At 45.4% G+C, this 19,648-nt stretch overlaps 1 protein-coding gene across 4 annotated transcripts in view; it reads left to right on the top strand.

Annotated features, from left to right (window-relative positions):
• LOC134351101 (rab11 family-interacting protein 1-like) overlaps positions 1-18,836 on the top strand; it is a 93,313-nt gene extending 74,477 nt beyond the window's left edge. For 3 of the 4 annotated variants that reach the window (XM_063057178.1, XM_063057180.1, XM_063057179.1), the window contains exons 5-7: positions 572-2,500; positions 9,494-9,647; positions 11,286-18,836. In XM_063057178.1, the coding sequence (XP_062913248.1) occupies positions 572-2,500; positions 9,494-9,647; positions 11,286-11,474 (2,272 nt within the window). In that variant the 3' untranslated portion in view covers positions 11,475-18,836. The remainder of the gene's footprint in view (positions 1-571; positions 2,501-9,493; positions 9,648-11,285) is intronic. The other variant, XM_063057181.1, reaches the window with a different exon arrangement.
• The last annotated feature ends 812 nt before the right edge of the window (positions 18,837-19,648 follow it).

Raw genomic sequence — 19,648 nt, 5'->3', positions numbered from 1 at the left:
CAAGCGGAGATGAGGAATTTCTTTAGCTTGTGGGTGGTAAATCTGGAATTCATTGCCACAGATGACTGTGGAGGCCAAGTCATTGGGTGTATTTAAAGTGGAGCTTGTTAGGTTCTTGATTAATAAGGGTGTCATTGCTTATGGGGAGAAGGCAGGAGAATAGGGGTAATAAATCTGCCATGATGGAATGGCAGGGCAGACTTGATGGACTAATGCTGCTATGTCTTGGTCTTTAGTTGTTATAAGTGGTTCCTCTAAGTTTACATACTTTACCTTGTACTTTAAAATATTATTTTTTTTAATATGATTCTTTATTCTTGAATGTTTTGCATGTCGCATGCTGACCCATACACTACGACAATTTCCTATTGCACGTAAATAAATGTATGGTGAATAACACTGATAGATCCTTTCTCTGTTTTTCTACTGGGGACTCTGCATACACTTGACAGTACTGGTAATAAAGATTATTTTGTTTAATTGACTAGGGGAAGTCTTGACACTCTCCCTAAACCTGCCCCAGGGATAGTGATGCTTCATCCAGCTGACTGGTGTTTTGTCCTCTTTGCAGACTGGACGTGTCTCCAAAGGCCGAAACCAAAGCCAGCTCTCTGTCATCTCCTTTGCTTACGGAGCCCTGCTCTCCTTCCTTTCCTGCTGTGAGTGATCCCTTTAGCTTGGCTCCTGCTATAGGTTTGAATGGCTCTACCTTTTCCAGCCTCCATTTGACTTACAGCCCAGCTGCTCAACCTCTGCACTCTTCGTTGAATGCCAAGTTGGACTCAATGGGATCTTCATCTTGTGCAGACGAGTTCCATCTCTCGCCTTCGCCTCTGCCTTCTGCTTGCGGCTCCTCTCCCCCTACCACCTCTTTAGACACCCAAACCAGCCAGTTTCCCTCTGAGCCTGTCATGGGACGATCTGAGGAAGCTGCGGTACCATGCATGCAGAGCAGAAAGACGTCGGCTCAGTGCTTGTTCCAGGAGCTGAGTGGAAGGAGTGTTGGCGAAGATTGGTCCAACCGTGCAGTTGAGCAATGTGACCCATCTCCAGGTTCTCCGATTAAAATTATTCCAGAAGGCAGGTTAGAAAACACTGACGAAGTTGGGAGTGGAGGTAGTGAACAGGAGATGGAGATGCCTGGGAGTATGGCTTCACAAGGAGAGGTGTTTGTGGAGCCTTTGCCCTTGATCAACTTTGACCCTATGCCAGTGTCAGAGGCCAGCCAACCTGTGGAACCACGCAAAGTCTCAACCTGCAGCAGTTTGTCCAGTTCAGATGTACAGTTGGTCCAGAGGGAGAAGGTTCCGCCAACTCCTGCACCAAGAAAATTAATGGCAATGAACCAAGCCAGTGATGGCTTATTGCAACCTTCAGAGGGACAACTGTTAGAGGACTTGATCTCCTTTCAGTGGAAAGATGAACAGGATGAGGAGATGGCGGTAGAGTCCGCTGAGAGTGGAGAGACTGACCCCACTTTGGCAGTGGGGAATTCTGTTTACGACTTGTTGACTGGCCAAGGGGAAGGTGACTGTGGTGGAATGCTGGTAGCTGAGCTTGAGCCTTCCACCATTTTGAGGGGTGGTTCTTTAGAGGCGATCACCGACCCTCTGGTCCCCACGGTGGAGGAGATGGACGTGAACATGGGCAGTCCTTCCAGTCTGGGGATTTGCGGGCAGCTGGTCTTTCCTGGGAAGCTGGAAGTTTCTACAGAAGATGCTTTTACAAAGGAACAGACAGAGGCTGGTAGTCGGTCGCCATCTCCAGAGCCCCCAACTCCACCTGCTGCGACCCTGGCTTGGGAGTTAGAAGCACAGAGTCCTTTTGACCTGAAATCAGATCAAAACCAGATCATCACTGATTCCAATGACCTGGGCAGCTCGCGGTTCGTGATGATGGAGACTAATGACAACAAAGCCCACTTGCAGGAGTTGGTTAATGGAAGTCAAAGTGACAATGAAGTGACCTTGAGTGAATGTGAGGGGGAGCCTTTCGGTCAGAGCGCAGATAGAAGTAAAAGAACAGCTCTTCCTGATAAAAATGACAGTGAAGAACTATCCGTGAAAGCTAATTTTGGGAATCCAGAGCTAACAGCTGATGTTATCGAGCCAAGTATTTTGGATGTTGGCCGTGATGCTTTGCACTCGAATGAAGAGCCTTTCGCTGATCCAGAATTGCAGACTTCTGAGAGTTCGGCAGTGGCTTCCTCTAGTTCTTTCCAGCTGGTTGAGTCCGTTGATTTTGTTTCTGGTGAGGTTGGGGCTTCTCCTGCACCTTTGGATTCTGTTGAGCTCTTAGTTCCTCCTCTGTCTCTGTCTGCTTTGTCGCAGTTCGCTTGCCCTGCGCTCGATGATCCTCCCTTGATAAAGCCACCAGTTGGGAGTTGTCACGAAGTGGAGTGCTCTGGCCAGAAGAAGGTGCTTCAGGCAAGGGTTCTGCCTACAGAGACACAACCAATTCCCTCACAAAGCAGTGGGTCAACAGTGCCTTCCAAACACAGGTGAGGGTTTGAGCTACCCTTAAGCTCTTATTTCTTAAATTTTTTTCCCCCCCAGTATCTCCCCAATTTGGAATATGGTGGTTGTGTTTGTGTTGAGTTGGAAAGAAGGATTAACTTTTATAATTTTAAGTTCTTAACTGGGGTGCAATTGGGGAAAAGCTTTTGTTTTCTTTCATAGGGTGATATTTGATGGCAGTGCAACATAGCCGGTTAGTGTAATCTCTGTACAGTGTCGGGGTTTGATTCCTGCCTGCAAGGAGTTTGTACATTCTCCTCGAGACCACGTGGCTTTCCAGTTTTCTCCCATATTCCAAAGATGTAGCGGTTAGAGTTTGTTTCCAGCCAGAACGAGAAGAGGGAACCTACTGGGTGATGGGGGTCCTTAATAATCCATGTCGCCTTTCTGAGACACCGCTCCTTGAAGATGCCTTGGGTACTACAAAGGCTAATACCCATGATGGAGCTGACTAATTTTAACAACTTTCTGTAGCTTTTTTTCGGTCCTGTGCAGTAGACCCCATACCAGACAGTAGTGAAGCCTGTCAGAATGCTCTCCATGGTGCATCTATAGAAGTTTGACTGTTTTAGTTGACAGACCAAATATCTTCAAACTCCAAATGAAATATAGCTGCTGCCTTGTCTTTATAGTTGCATTGATATCTTGGGACCAGGCTAGATCCTCAATCTTGATGCCCAGGAACTTGAAATTGCTCACTCTTCACTTCTGATCCCTGTGAGGATTGATTCAAGTTCCTTTGTCTTGCCCTTCTGGAAGTTCACAATTAGCTTTTTCGTCTTACTGACATTGAATGCAAGGTTGTTGTTGTGACACCACTCCACTGGCTGGTATATCTCGCTCCTGTACACCCTCATCTCCATCTGAGACTCTACCAACAATGGTTGTATCATCAGCAAATTTGTAGATGGCGTTTGAGCTATACCTAGCCACACAGTCATGGGTATATAGAGAGCTGAGGGCTAAGCGCACACCCCTGAGGTGCGCCAGTGTTGATCGTCAACGAGGAGGAGGCATTATCACCAATCTGCACAGATTGTGGTCTTCCGGTTAGGAAGCCGAGGATCCATTTGCAGAGGGTGGTACAGAGGCCCAGGTTCTGTAATTTATCAATCAGGATTGTGGGAATGATGGTGTTAAACACTGAGCTATAGTCAGTGAACAGCATCATGATGGGCTGAATAGCCTAATTCTGCTCCAGTGTTCTGGGTCTTATGGAACTGTGGTAGTGTTGTGTTGCCGTACCACCCCTCTGAGAAGAGAAATTATTAATATTTCAGATCAGTAAATGGGGAAGAGATGGTGAGTGTAAAGTACTCTCTACTGTGCATCTATACAGGTCTGTCAAAGTTTTAGACAACATGCCGTAACAGCAAACTTCTAAGAAAGTAGAGGTACTGCCTTGCAGTCTTTGTAAAGGCACTTGCTTGCTGGTCCCCGGTCAGATCCTCTGAAATGATAACACCGAGGAATTTAAAGTGACTGACCCTCTCCAACTCCGATCCTCTGAGGGCTGGCTTGGCTCATGGGCCTCCAGCTCCCTCCTCCTGCAGTCAGAGCTCGTGGGTAACATGTTAATGCATATCATTTTCAGTAAGCCATTCTTTGGCTTTTCTCGGGGGGAGTATTGAATTGGCTCTGACTTGCTCTTTCTGCCTAGATGATTTTTGTTTTAATTACTTGTCCTGTTCTGTGTGGGTTGATGTTCAACCTGTCTGTCTCTCCTTCCAAAATCTCAGTCCCATTTGATGTATGAGTGCTTGAATCGCCTCTTGGTTGTTTTGTTTGGTTTTTTTTTGCTTTAATTCTGACCCAGAGGCAGTTGGGGAGATGTCTAGACTTGTGGTTCATAGCACTCAGCTGGTTCAACATGCAAATCCTGGCTTCGGAGGCCCTGCAGGTTGTACTGCTGCCTTGTAACTCTCCTGGTTAGAATCAGAATCGGCTTTGTTATCACTGATGTATGTCATGAGATTTTATTGCTTTGTGGCAGCAATACAGTGCTGTAAGTTTCAATTTGAAGTGTTTTAAAGTGGAAATAAAAAAGCATTCTAGTGATGTAGTGTTTATGGGTTCATTGTTCAGAAATCTGATGGAGGGGAAGAAGCTGTTCCTGAGTGTTTCTCTTCAGGCTGTTGTAGCACCACCTTGATGGTAGTAATGCAAAGAGGGCGGTATGTCCTGGGTGGGAGTGTTTGTTTTATTGTTTACTTTCACACGTGCAATAAAAACTTGCAATAACATCATTTAAACAGCATCACAATAAAAACAAATTTATTGTACAATAATCTTGTGATAAACATAATTGGAACAAAAACACTATTTTAGGACACACAAGAGATTCCACACGTGTTGGAAATCCCAGCAGTGTGCACAACGTTGGAGGAACTCAGCAGATCAGGCATCGACTGGGTGACGAAAGGTCTCGGCCCAAAATGTTGACTGTTTATTCCCCTCCACAGATGTTGCCTGAGCTGTTCTTCCACTTTAGTTTGGTGTTTAAACTGAGTTTTGTCAGTTGGTTCAGAGGCTGAATAGGTTGAAGGGAAGTGGCTGTTCTTGAACCTGGTGGTGTGGGACCTCCGGCTTCTGTACCTCCTGCGCGATGGTGGCCGTGGGAAGATGGTGCGTCTCGGCTGGAGGGGATCTGTGAATTTGTCTGCCTTGAGGCAGTGTCCCCCCTCCGTGGATACAACAGATGGTGAGGAGCCCATGATGTATTGGGCTGCGTCCGCCACCTCTACAGCTTCCTGCGTTCCTGTGCATTTGAATCATCATACCAGACCGCGGTGCAGTTAGCTGAGTGGCCACTTGACTCCTAAGAGCTTAAAGTTTGACAAACCGGAGAGATCTGAATCTACACAAATGAAAAGCAGCCCCCACAGGGACCTAGTGCCTCCAATACTTGTCGTGTGTCTTGGTGACCAGATGGCGATCTACATATTGAAGTTTGCTGGATCATAACCACAAGCACATTATAAAGAGCATCGATGGAAACAGTAAGGTACAAAGAGTATCAATGTTTGGGAAAGCTCCATAAAAATGACAGAACATTGCTTCCAGCTATTGACTTTAAGGATTGGCTTTATTTGTCACATGTACAGTATGTCTATCAAAGCTGTGAAACGTCATTTTGTGTCAACGACTGACACAGTTCGAGGATGTGTAGAGGTGTCAAGCTTCTGATGGCAATGTTGTAGGCCTGCAGTTTACCAACCCTAACCTGTACTGTGCGTGAGAATCGGGCTTAATATCACCGGCATGTCATGAAATCTGTTGACTTTGTGGTAGCAGTACAATGCAATACATAATAGAAAAAACTGGATTCCAGCAAGTGTGCGTATTTAAAAGTTAAATAAGTAGTGTAAAAATAGAAATAAAACAGTAGTGAGATGGTGTTCATGGGTTCAATGGCCATTCAGAAATCAGATGGCAGAGGGGAAGAAGCTGTTCCTGAACACACAATCTGCAGATGCTGGGATCAAAGCACCACTCACAACACGCTGGTTTTTCAACTGAACCTACCAGCCTTCTCCTTCCCACCCTCCCCCACCTTCTTTATAGGGCCTCTGCCCTTTCCCTCTTCAGTCCTGATGAAGGGTTCCGGCCCGAAACGTCAACTCATCGTTTCCACGGATGCTGCCCGACCTGCTGAGTTCCTCCAGTGTGTTGCGAGTGAAGCTGTTCCTGAGTTGCTAAGTGTGTCTTCAGGCTTCTGTACCTCCTCCCTGATGTTAACAATGAGAACAAGGCATGATCTGGGTGATGGATGCTGCCTTTTTGAGGCACCGCTCCCTGAAGATGTTCTGGATAATGGGGAGGCTAGTGCTTATGGCGGAGCTGATTGAGTTTACAACTCTCTGCAGCTTGCTTTAATCCTGGGCAGTCACCCAACCCCACCCCACCAGACAGTTGGAACACTCTCCACAGTGCATCTGTAGAAATTTAAGTGGTTTTGGTGACATGCCAAATCTTCTCAAACTCAGAGGAAACTGGATGATCCAGATAGCCAGGGAGAATTTACAAACTCCATGCAGGCACTAGCAGGAATTGAACTGATTGTGATCGTTGGCATTGTTGTAATGAGTTATGCTGCCCTCTGTGCTAACTTGTCATCCTTTAATGCTGTGCCACTTTAAATAGTGGTCTAAAGCAGAGATTTCCAACCACTTGGGCCATGAACCAATAACATTAAGCAAGGGAGCCGTGGACCCCAGATTGGGAACCCTTGGTCTAAAGATGTACACACACAGCGTGAGTCGATTTGGGAAAGTTTTTTAATCTAGAGGAGTAAGTGAATGGAGAATTAGAGACTGCGGCAGCTGGGATGTGGAGCAAAAGGCAAGTTGCTGGAGGAGCTCTGTGGTTAGACATCTTGTGGAGGTGAAGAGTTGAGTCATAATGCAGGGTGTTGACCTGAAATGCTGACCATCTCTTTGCTTCCAGGAGTCGCCTGATGGGCTGTGTTCCTCCAGTGCTTTATTGTCATGGGTGCAGTATGGCTGTGGAACACCTGGAGATCTGAGCACATCCAAGTATAGAGAGGAGGAGATGGCCAAGGGAGTGTAGCTTTGGTATACCGGTTTGTAGCTTGTCTGCCAAGTTTAAACAATGAGAAGATCAGTTGTTGTGTAAGGCAGGTGTTCAGCCAATAAGGGATTTTGTGTTCCCTCTTTTTCTGTGTCCAAGAAAATTGAGGTCTGAACATTGCATGCTTTGTGCTGAGATTTCATTTACCATGATGGCATGACTCCCCCCCCCCCCCCCGATAACATGAGCTTCAATTTCTCTAACTTCTCCTTTCTTCCCTCCCCATCCCACTTCCCTTTCCCAATTCTGACTCCCCTCTTGCCTCTTCTCTCCTATCCCCACCTCCCTCTGGTGCCCCCATTTCCCTTTCTCCCATGGTCCACTCTCCTCTCCTCTCAATTCGTCCTCCTTCAGTCTGTTACCTCTTCCACCTATCACCTCCCAGCTTCTCTCTTCATCCTCCGCCCGCCCACCCACCTCATCTGGTCTTGTAGGTTAATGTAATTGGGAGCAATGTACATAATTCCCAGCCACCGACATTGAGTTGGGGTTTCGGTTTGAGGCTGGTCTGACATGATAACATTATTATGCAAAAAGGTTTTAAGCGTGCTTTTGTTGTGTAGGTTTGGAGTGCAATAAAATGTGTTACTGCTTTTCTTAAACATAAAACGCCTCACTTCATTTTATTTGTGGAAGCCTGCGGTCTCACCTTGTACTCTTCCCCGTCACCCACCTTCGTATTCTGGCTTTAGCCCCCTGTCCTTCCTTCCTAGTCCTGGTGAAGGGTGACAGCCCGAAATGTTGACTCTTTATTCCTTTCTAAATGCTGCCTGACCTGAATTCCTCCAGAATTTTGTCTCTTTTTTTTTAACCAACATGTTCAGTTGATGGCTGAAGAGAGCCTGCCCATGTCCCATCTGGTCTCCCCTAAGCCAGCGACGAATCTCCTCGCTGCTTTGTACAACGTCAGTGTTGTGCAGCAGGGAGCACCATGGTCTCATGACCCCAGCAGCCTGGGTTCAATCCTCACTCTGCGGCTGTCTGTGTGGAGGTTGCATGGTCTGAGTATACGTTTCCTGTGAGTGGTTTCCCCTGGCGAAATGTGGGTTGGTAAGGTTAATTGGTCTGTATGTGTGGTAAAGTAGTGTGAACGTAGAACATAGACATCTACAGCACATCACAAGCCCTTTGGCTCACAATGTTGAGCCGACCATCTAGCCTACTCTAGAAGCTGCCTAGAACTTCCCTAACACAACTCTATTTTTCTAAGCTCCATGTACCTATCTAAGAGGCTCTTAAAGTACCCTATTGTATCTGACTTCACCGCTGTTGCTGGCAGTACATTCCACACCCGCCAGTCTGTGGGAAAAACTTACCTTTGACATTTACTGCCCCATACCTACTTCCAAGCACCTTGAAACTATGATTCCTCATATTAGCCATTTCAGCCCTGGGAAAAAGCCTGTGACAATCCACACAATCAATGCCTCTCACCTTACACACCTCTATCAGGTAACCTCTCATCCTCCACTGCTCCGAGGAGAAAAGGCCAAGTTCACTCGAGCTATTATCATAAGGCATGCTCTCCAATCCAGGCAACGTCCTTGTAAATCTCCTGTCACTCTCTATAGTATCCACGTCCTTCCTGTAGTGAGGTGACCAGAACTGAACACAGTACTCCCAAGTGGGGTCTGACCAAGATCTTGTATAGCTGTAATATTACCTCACGGCTCTTGAACTCAATCCCATGGTGGTTGAAGGCCAACACACCATACGCCGCCTTAACAACACTGTCAACCTACAGAACAGCTTTGTGTCCTATCGACACTTACCCCAAGATCTCTCGGATCCTCCACACTGCCCAGAGTCTTACCATTAATATTATATTGTCTTCAAATTTGACATACCAAATGAGCCACTTCACACTTACCTGCATTGAACTCCATCTGCCACTTCTCAGCCCAGTGTGGCTGTTAGCATAACGCTTTACAGCATCAGCGATTAGGGTTCAATTCCCCTCACTGTCTGTCAGGAGTTTCTACAACCTCGCTGTGACTGGGTGGGTTTCCTTCCAAAGTCCAAAGTCGTACAAGTTGGCGGTTGGTGAGTTGTGGGCATGCTGTGTTTGCACCGGAAGCATGGCGACACTTGTGGGCTGCCCCCGACACATACTTCGGCTGAGCTGGTTGTTGCAAACAATACGCTTCACTATGCATGGGTGTATTTGTGACAAATAAAGCCAATCTGTAAATCATTCCAGATTCAGGAGTGGGTAGCCAAGAGAATTAGTGCGGAGGCATGGTAGGCTTAATGGGCAACTGAATGAGAATGGGTTACTTTGGAAATGGGTGGATGGTTTTCTTCTGAGGGTCTGTGTGTCATGACAGCCTCATTCTGTGCTGTAAGAGAACACGATGGTAAACTCCCTGGTTAAACTGTTTTTCCAGACCCCACCCGGTGAAACCCATGAGTGCAGTGGAGGCGCGATTCAACAAAAGGTCTCCGGAGGAGAATTTGAAGAGCAACATCAAGAACGTGAATGTGTTGGTGACGAAGTCTGCTGGGCACTCACTGGCGGTAAATGAAAATCAAACCCTCAAGGTGGGTGAAGATGGATTAATTTTTAATGACCAACGTGTGAAGGTCATGGTTGCTTTTAGATTCAGATTTGTTTCGATGGAAACATATGTACTTTGATAAATTTACTTCGAACTTATTCAACGCTGAGATTCATTTTCTTGCAGGCATACTCAATAAATCCACAATAGAATAATGACCATAATAGAATCAATGGAAGACTGCACCAAACTTGGGCATTCAACCACTGTCCAAAAGACAACTAACTGCAAATGCATAAAGTAATAATAATAAATAAGCAATAAATATCGAGAACTTGAGATGAGTCCTTGAAAGTGGGAACATTTCAATGATGGGGCAAGTAAAGTTATTGCCACTGTTCAAGAGCCTGATGGTTCGGGGTAGTAACCACTCCTGAACTTGGAAGTGAGAGTAGGGTCCGTGTGGATACGGCCAAGTCCATCATGGGTAAAGCCCCCTCCTCCACACAGACCGCTGTCTCAGCAAAGCAGCATCCATCATCAGGGACCCCCACCACCCAGGGCATGCTCTCTTCGCACTCTTGCCATCAGAATGAAGGTACAGGAGCTTCAGGTCCCACACCACCAGGTTCACGAACAGTTATTACCCCTCAACCATCAGGTCCCACACCACCAGGTTCACAAACAGTTATTACCCCTCAACCATCAGGTCCCACACCACCAGGTTCAGGAACAGTTATTACCCTACAACCATCAGGTCCCACACCACCAGGTTCAGGAACAGTTATTACCCTACAACCATCAGGTCCCACACCACCAGGTTCACGAACAGTTATTACCCTACAACCATCAGGTCCCACACCACCAGGTTCACGAACAGTTACTACCCTACAACCATCAGGTCCTACACCACCAGGTTCAGGAACAGTTATTACTCTACAACCATCAGGTCCCACACCACCAGGTTCAGGAACAGTTATTACCCCTCAACCATCAGGTCCCACACCACCAGGTTCAGGAGCAGTTATTATCCCTCAACCATCAGGTCCCACACCACCAGGTTCACGAACAGTTACTACCCTACAACCATCAGGTCCTACACCACCAGGTTCAGGAACAGTTATTACCCTACAACCATCAGGTCCCACACCACCAGGTTCAGGAGCAGTTATTACCCCTCAACCATCAGGTCCCACACCACCAGGTTCAGGACCAGTTATTACCCTACAACCATCAGGCCCCACATCACCAGGCTCAGGAACAGTTATTACCTCTCGACCATCAGGTTCTTGACCCAAAGGGGATAACTTCACTTGCCCCATCATTGAAATGTTCCCATAACCTACGGACTCACTTTCAAGGACTCTTCCCCTTGGGTTCTAAATATTTATTGCTTAGTATTAATTCTTGTCTTCGCAGTTTGTTGTCATTTGCACATTGTAGTCAATGATTCTTTTACGGTTCTTGGAGTTGCTAATTATCCCCAGATGAAACAACTCTCAGGGTTGCATATGGTGACATGTACGTACTTTGATAAATGTACTTTGAATGTGTGGTGAACCTTGTGGGCTGCCCAAAGCACACTTTTGGGTGTGCTTGTTGTTAACGTTCCTATGTTGTAATGTTCGATTTGCAGCCTCTGCTGAGTTTGACGTTAATGTTCTTGCGCTCTACTTCACAGGATTATGATCCTCCTGATCCGACAGCTGCCTACTCCCAGCTCACCCACGACGAGCTGATCCAGCTGGTGCTGAAGCAGAACGAGGTGATTGCGAAGAAAGACGGCCACCTGCGGGACCTGGAGAGCTACATTGACAACCTCTTGGTCCGAGTCATGGAGGAAACCCCCAACATCCTCAAGGTGGCTTAGTGACCCAGCGGGAGGGCGCGGAGAGCGTGCGACGGTGAGCTCTGTGCTCCAAGACTGTGTCTTGCACCAACTACTCACGGGATTGTTCAATGCTGATCGATTCATGACCCACAGATAAACCCAGTGACTGAGTGGAGCCTCTGCTGCGCCTTGCATTCGCTTCAAATCCCCTCCATTGGGGTGTTGATCAGGTGCCTTCTAGAGTTCCACAGCGGTCACCCAAGTCTAGTTGTACTCTGGGATCCCATCACCCTACCTGTAGTTACAGTGGCTTAACCTGTCTGGGGTCAAAGGGGCAAGGGAAGGGACTCAGGCTGCAGTGGGTAGTCCTGATCCATCTGTGACCAACCTGGCCACTTGCCTCACAGAACTAGAACATCACAGTGGTAACGTGATTGCAATCTGAGCCCTGAACATTCCTTTGGGTTTTTATTTTGCCGTATTGAGTGTAACATTCAGCACACGCCACCTTCAACCTGAAAATGCGTATAGCAATTTGTACGTCACCGGGGTTACAAGACATCCCATATTGTTATAGACTTACAGACCCGCTTCTGTCACTGGACAGCTTTTATTTAAAACACCAAAAAAAAAAAGAATTTTGACATGTTGTTGACAGCCTGACTTTGTGAAGGTGAGCTGCCAGCCAGCTGTGTTGCTGGACTTTGTGGGAGAGTGTTGAAGTCCTATCTCCCGTGTCAAGGCTACGTGCAAACCCTGATCTGAAAGGTCGTCTGCGCTGCGGACTCGGGGGGGAATGGCCAGCACTATTTAGTACTGACTTTAGGTTGAGCTGTTCTCTGATCTTGTCAATCCATTTGCTAGCATTTCATCACCATCTGAGGAGACGTCATCAGATCGCTGTTAATTGTGGCGTGTCCTCTGAATGCTTAGCATTTATTTACTTGTCAATCAGCTGATTGGCCATTGTTACAGAAACTCGATTGTGACGTCGTGATTGGGCCTTGTCGCTGATTGGCTGCGTGGCGAGCTCTGTGCTTTGCCTGGAATTTTGCCGGCATCGGCTTATAAAAGGGATCAAGGTCCACATGTTTGTTTATAGAACTGTTTACGGAAAACCATGCTTCTAGGAATGGTGACGAAATGTTTTCAAATGGGTTGCCAAGATTGAAGTGCAATTCAACCAGACCGACAACAACCTGAGCTGCACTTTGAGTTATTTCCGGGCTGACTTTGCTGACAATCAGGAAGGGGGAACAGTTGCGCCCTATTGTCATGTTATTCGTCTGAGGAGTCTTTGCTGTGGGGGTGAGGGGGAGCGAGGAAAATACCTTTTTGGCCTGGTGAGGTGTGTAGGGAAGGTGGCAACTACTAATGAGATGGTGGTGAGGAAGTAATAACCCACAAGGTGTTAGGTGGGAATGGATCTTGGCTGCTTCTTGTGACCTCCTGTCTCTTTACCTCGGTGTGGAGGTTTTTCCTATCTTTCTTGAATGTTCTTCCCAGCTGCGAACCTCTAAAATTGGAGTTAAAACCCAATTTCTAAGTTTCAGGGTCCCTAATTCACCTATTGGGGTCTTTAAATTTACTAGCTAACGAGATCTCTCTTTTTCTAAAATTGAGTTGGAAAAGCAGCAAAACTGCAGGTGCTGAAAATCTGAGATAAAACCATGAGTGATGGACTATTGTGTTAGGCAGTTTCTGTAGAGAGAAAGGGAAACTTTCTGGGTCAACTATCTTCCATTGGGGAGATTTTCACTTGATAGCACAAGGGGAACATTCACCTTTGGAGATATTTTTGTGATGGAATGGGGTTTTGAGCCAGTGTTTTCATGTTATTAATCATCATTATATGCCTTATCATATGATGTGGGCACTTGTGGTCTAGTCATGACCATGATTATTCTTGGCAAATATTTTAGCAGAACTGGTTTGCCATTGCCGCCTTCTCGACAGTGTCTTTACAAGACGCTCAGGTGACCTTGGCCATTATCAATACTCTACAGAGATTGTCTGCCTGGTGTCAGTGCTCACATAATAAGGACTTGATATGCAGCGGCTGCTCGTACGACCATCCACCACCAGCTCCCATGGCTTCAAGTGACCCTGATCAGGGGGCTAAGCAGGTGCTGCACCTCCAAGGATGACCCACAGCTGGCGGAGAGATGGAGCACCTCACACCTCCTTTGGTAGAGATGTATCTCCGCCCCGCCACCCAAATGGCGTTGTAACCCACCCCAAATTGTCCATGGGGGGCGGGGGTGACTTGTCATCTTCAACAGTTGCAGGTAATCGAGATGCTCCCACAGGTACTGTAGAGGGGGTTCTGGGGTCAAAAACAGTAGCGATGTAGAAATAAATATGAGATTCTGCAGATGCTGGAAATCCAGAGTAACGCGCGCACAAAGTGTTGGAGGAACTCAGGCCAGGTAGCACCTATGGAAATGAATAAATGGCTGAGGCCCTTCATTAGGACTGAAAAGGAAGGGGGAAGAAATCAGAACAAGGTGGGGAGAGGGGGAGGAGGATAGTTGGAAGGTGATTGGTGAAGCCAGGTGGGTGGGGGAGGGTAGGATAAAGTAAGAAGCTGGGAGATGATGGTAGATGGTAGGTGATGGTAGCTGGGAGATAAAGTAAGAAGCTGGGAGACGAGGATAAGGCAAATGGCTGGAGAAGGAAATTGATAGGAGAGGAGAAATATGAAGAAATGGTGAGGCGCTTGAAGCGGCAAATCTAGCAGTGCACACTGGCTGCTATCTTCAGTTACTGACTTTCACCACTTAAATGTGAAGTAAGGCTTTCAAAACATTGCCAATGGAAAAGTTAACGGATAATCACTCACGACAGGAAAAGCTCAGCATCATTAATTTCATTCCCCTTTTGGGTTTGAATTGGGAAGGTAAATGTCTTGCAGATGCTGTAAATCTGAAATAAAAAGCTGAAATGCTGGAGATACTCAGCAGGTCATGCAGCATCTGTAGAGCAAATATCAGAGGATTTCTCTCTCCACAGATGCTGTCTACCTCTATATACATGTTCAACACTTTCTTTTAAATACAATTTCAAATTGTATGCTTGTGGAACTGAAGAATCCCAGGTGTTAGTCTGAAGTACAGCTGAATGTAGATTACCTACTATTTTGAAAGATTAAATAGACCATTTCTAAGTTGAGGGGCATTTTTAATGTTGCAGTGTTGCAAGTAAATAGTTACATGCGATAACATGTAGCAGAGATTGGGGAAGGAGAGGGGCTGTTTCTCCAACCCCAATGCATTGGTTCACCCCTTTCCCCACTCATCCAAAGCAATTTCCTTTCAGTCCACCATCTGCGAGGCCTGGACTTCTTGTCGAAGACTGAACAAAGTTAATTAATTGCTTCAATTCCTGAAATTTGAAGATTTGTGCCTGATGGGAGGGGGACACATTCCAGTTTGAAGAAATGAGTAATTATTTCTGAGACACATCTTTTTAAAAAAAAAGTGTACATTTTAAATCTGTTGTATTTTGTACTGACTATTTCCTTTTATTTGCCTCCCAAACAAGTTGATCAACAGGTAGATATTAAACATGGTACTGATCTTTATCTTTTGCATTGGCCAGCCTGGTTACATTTGGCCACCTGCCCAAGTGATCATTGATCTTCACCTGTCTGCCCCGATGGACATTTGGTGGGGAGGTCACAGCAAGCAGACACTTGAACTGGTACCCCAAACCTGGCAAACCCCTGCTGGGGGCAATAAATGGGGGAAAGTAAGAATTCTGTGTTCTCAAACTTGATAACCACAGGAGAGCATCCCACATTGGGTGGAATTTGGAACAATAATTTGAGGTCAAGGGTATGATGTGTACATTTGACATTAATAATATGCATATTTTAAAATTTGCCCAAGTAGGGTGATAAACTTTTAACTAGGTCAGATTTTTACCTCTATCTATTTTGGTGATTTACTGCATATGAGATTGACTTGTACAGTAACAGATTATTTGATAGTTACCATTGGTGAGATTTAAATGTGAGCAGGTACGACTGGGGTGCTCATAAATGATTTTCTTAATGTTTTAAGCTTCAGCGAAGTGTGTGGATTAGTGAAGTTCCTACGCTGGGAGAGCACGCTGAATGAATCCATACATGTGAGTTTTCATTTGACATAAAAGTGTGTTATTTCCAATCTGTTGCATCGCAGTTGAAGTAAATAGATCTTTGGTATTTGGGTGCAAATATTAAACTATTGGCTGAGCAAGCAAGCCAAGGCCAGGCTTGGGAGCTATTTTATGACTTTAGGGATGGGAAGGAGCCTGTTTGGCTCAAGACCACCTTGGTAAGGTTGTGGTTGATCTGTGACCTGACTGCATCCCATCTGATGTCAAATTTTGGATTTAAAACTTCATTTTTGGATCAAGGAAATAATTATTTTCCTTGAACTTCAGATTTTTTTTTTCTTGTCATTTTATCTTGGATTTATACTTTCTACTCTACTGAGAAAAGGAATCATTCTGCAAGCAAAACGTTTTGAAAATCAAGTTTTGTGGTACTTGGGGTGGAGGGAATGAATTTGAATTTCCTTGGAAATCCTCAGTGCTGTTCAGTTTAAATTGAGGTCAAGGGTATGATGTGTACATTTTGAGATTGAGAATAAAGCATTTTTTTTAATAGTATCCGGAAGTGGAGTGATAAACCTTTAACAAGATCTGACTTTTAACTAGTTTGGTACTTTACTGCACTTGGAGCCAACTTGTACAGTGACAGATTATTTATTGCTGGGATTGAATATAAATAACGTTTACCGTCAGCTGCTTGGAAGATATTCTGACTTCTGTCTTAAAGCCTGTTGTCAATCCACCCCCTGTCAGCTCCTCTCGGACTTACTTCAAACAAATTGTCCCTTGACCTTCTAAAATCAACTGTCCAAATTCCTGGTTTGGCCAATCTCTTGTGTTAAAACAAATCCCCATTTTTTTTCCTCCATTGATTTCTCCTTGTTGCATTCCTCATTACCCCAATATTCTACCACTTGCCTATCCACTGGGGCAATCTGTAGTGGCCAATGAATCTCGCAGTGCCTTGGGAATGTGGGAGAAAACCCACATGGTCATGGGGAGAATGTGCAAACTCCAGCCGGACTGTCCCAGAGTTTGGGATTGGTCACGTTTCCCTGGAGCTGTGAAGAAACTGCCCCATTGTTCCGCCCAGTCTTTGTATCCATTCCCTCTATGTTGGACCAGACAATACCCCTTACTATGAGGTCCCCAGTGTATTTCGTGCATATGATGACATCATTGCATGTACCGTGTTTTTCTGACTTGCTGGCAGTAATTGAATCAAAAGTATTGACCTTTGTTTATCCCATTAGGAAAGAAGCAGAATGCTGAGCAGACAGCTGTCTCCATGTCCTCTGCTGGTATTCGTGACATTGTCTGACTCGCATAAGTGACTATCCCCTAATCCATTCCCTGATTCTGTAGTAATGAGGTGTCTACTTCTTGCCCCAGTTCATCCCCTGGGGCTCCTGGTCACACTGAGCAAGTTGATAAGCTGCCCATCATCCCAGTCTCCTGCACATTTGCCAAACTGCTCTACAACTTCCTAATTTTGTAAATTTAAAATTTAATTTGTCTTATTGACAAACATAATACCCGAGAGCCCTGTTATAGTAAACTCTGCTGATGCTATAGCTTTTTAATAAATAAAACTTCAATGTGTGGCACAGATAAACATGTTTTGAAGCCCAGGTGCGTGTGTAAGTAGAGCAAAATATAGATCAACATAGAAATGCTGAGTAAAAATGGATGTTTTTTTTGGGGGGGGGATTCATTGCTAGACTTTGGGTCTTAAATTCCATCTGATGCCAAATTATCTTGGGTTAAATAAATCTGGATTAAGGAAATCTTTTTCTTAGATTTCTCTGATCTGGTTTTCCTACTTTATCTTGGATTCATACTTCCTATACATCTGAGGAAGATGTTCTCTTTTTCAGCACAAACTCAGTAATAAATTTGGAGAACTAACTTTTGTGGTACTTGGGGTGGAGGGAATAAATTCGAGTTCCCAGGGAAACCCTTACTAATAACTTTGTTGGGGATCCAGTGTGTTCAATTAATCTTCTGATGAGTTATATTTTAATATTAATGTTTGAAGAAATTTTATTGGAGAACTACAGTATATATTTGTAGATGACGACTAGCTCAGGTTATTGAGTGATTGATGGGGGGGGGGAGAAAGACTTTGATATTTCAGCATTACACCTCAGCTTTGAACCTCTGCTTTGACTTGAGGACGACTTCTGCGGAGCTGAGGCGATGGATATGAATCAAGCTGCTTTCTGCCTGTAACTGACAGGCAATGGGTTTGTGTACAATTACTGATGCCAAACTGCATGTTGAACAGTATTGGGCTTGGGTTGTTTGATTATGGGCCGGAGCAGCTCCTTCAGATGTCAATCTCTGTGAAAGAACCAGATTGTACTTGGCATCTGAGCTTGTTACCAAGGCTTTCTGATCATCTGTATTGATTTTTTGCTGTGATATAGAGTACTATAATCTTGCTGCTGAATACCTCATATACTGGATAAGACACTACTGTATAGGATTCTAGGCAAACTGAAATCCAGTGGCTGGCAATGAGAGCAACCCACTGATTAGGACTGTGGTTATTAAGGTGGGGAGGGGGGGAGAGAGAGAGAGGGATGTCTCCACCAGTGTGCAATGATCAAACTAAATCTCAGATCTGGCTTAATAAAAGTTCTCCTATTTTTGGGCATCAGAGACCAAGACTTAAATGGGCTTGGAGCCACTATCAAGAACACGGGAGGTTCTGCAGATGCTGGAAATCCAGAGCAACACACACACACAAAATGCTGGAGGAGCTCAGCAGGTCAGGCAGCGTCTATGGAGAGGAATACAGTCGATATTCCAGGCCAAGACCCTTCATCAAGGGCAGGTCGCTTCTAGACTTCTGCCCCAGACTCTTGTACTCTCAAGCTTCAGGCCTCCAAACTTCACTTCCCAATGAATGTTGACCCTTTATTCCTCTCCATAGATGCCACCTAACCTCCAGAGTTGGTCCGGTATTTTGTGTGTGTGTTGCTCTAGGTTCAATAACGAGTACTGAATGGTAATGGCAAGCAGAAGCCCTCTCTATAAAGCTATTTGAAGACGAGCAAACTTGCTGGCACTGATGGTGACTTGGGGGGAGGGGGGGAGTTGAGGAAAATGCTGCAGGATATTCAATAGTTTTTAATCACCTACTGAATATTCAGCTTGTGCATATAAAAAAAATTATGAAAACAGCAATATTTATTCCACAGCTTCCTGCATTCTGACCAGCAAATGAATGTAATAACACTTTCTATCACTTGGGTGTGTTTTATTACTTAGTCTGAATTAAAATACTTTTTATGACAGAAGCCTCCTTGTGTCTTTTTAAACTGCAGTGGTCTGATTCGGTTGCAGCTGGGGTCAAAGCACACAGGGCTGGAGAAGCTTTGGCAATATCTGCAGAAAATGTGCCTGATGTGTTAGCATCCCTTTCTCTCTAATTCAGATTCATTTAGCGAGTTCTGCACCATAGTATCACAAAGCCGAACCACTTCTGTTCCATTCTAAGTGTAGAAAGTCTCTGCTGGACCATCACAATGTTAGACCTCAAGTACCGTCATTAAATTCATAGCCTTCTAATCAGATTTGATTATTGCATGTACATTGAAGCATACAGTGAAATGTTTTGTTGGCGTTAACAGCCAGGATGTGCCGGAGCCAGCCCACAAGTGCCAAGCTAGCAGGTCCACTATGTTCAGTCGAACACCAGCAACACATGGTCCTTTCCACACCTGCTCCAAGATCTACTCTCATGCACACTCACACACTTGTGCCTCCATGGCCACCCACATACACACACTCACATCTGCCTATGCACACTTGTGCCTATATGGCCACCCACATGCACCCCTCATGTCTCTGGCTGGCCCTGATTTCTGGATGTGCTGCCCCATGCGCTTTGGCCATCGAGCCTCAAATTCTGTTCTCACAAATATTAATCTTCAACCTTTGCAGTTTGACCTTTTGGTCATTGGCCTCAGCACTTTTAATTCACAGGGCTTTGACCTCTGAACTTCAACCTCCAAACTCTCACAGGCCTCCAGCTGCTGGTGTTGCCAATTTAATGGCAATGAGCGAAGGGGGGATTCTACTGGTCAGGACTACTGGCTGGGCTACTT

The sequence above is a fragment of the Mobula hypostoma genome, chromosome 8 (assembly GCF_963921235.1).
Source record: "Mobula hypostoma chromosome 8, sMobHyp1.1, whole genome shotgun sequence".
Taxonomy (NCBI): Eukaryota; Metazoa; Chordata; class Chondrichthyes; order Myliobatiformes; family Myliobatidae; genus Mobula; species Mobula hypostoma.
The sequence above is the reverse complement of the archived record's forward strand: the minus strand, read 5'-3'. Positions and strand labels throughout refer to the sequence as shown.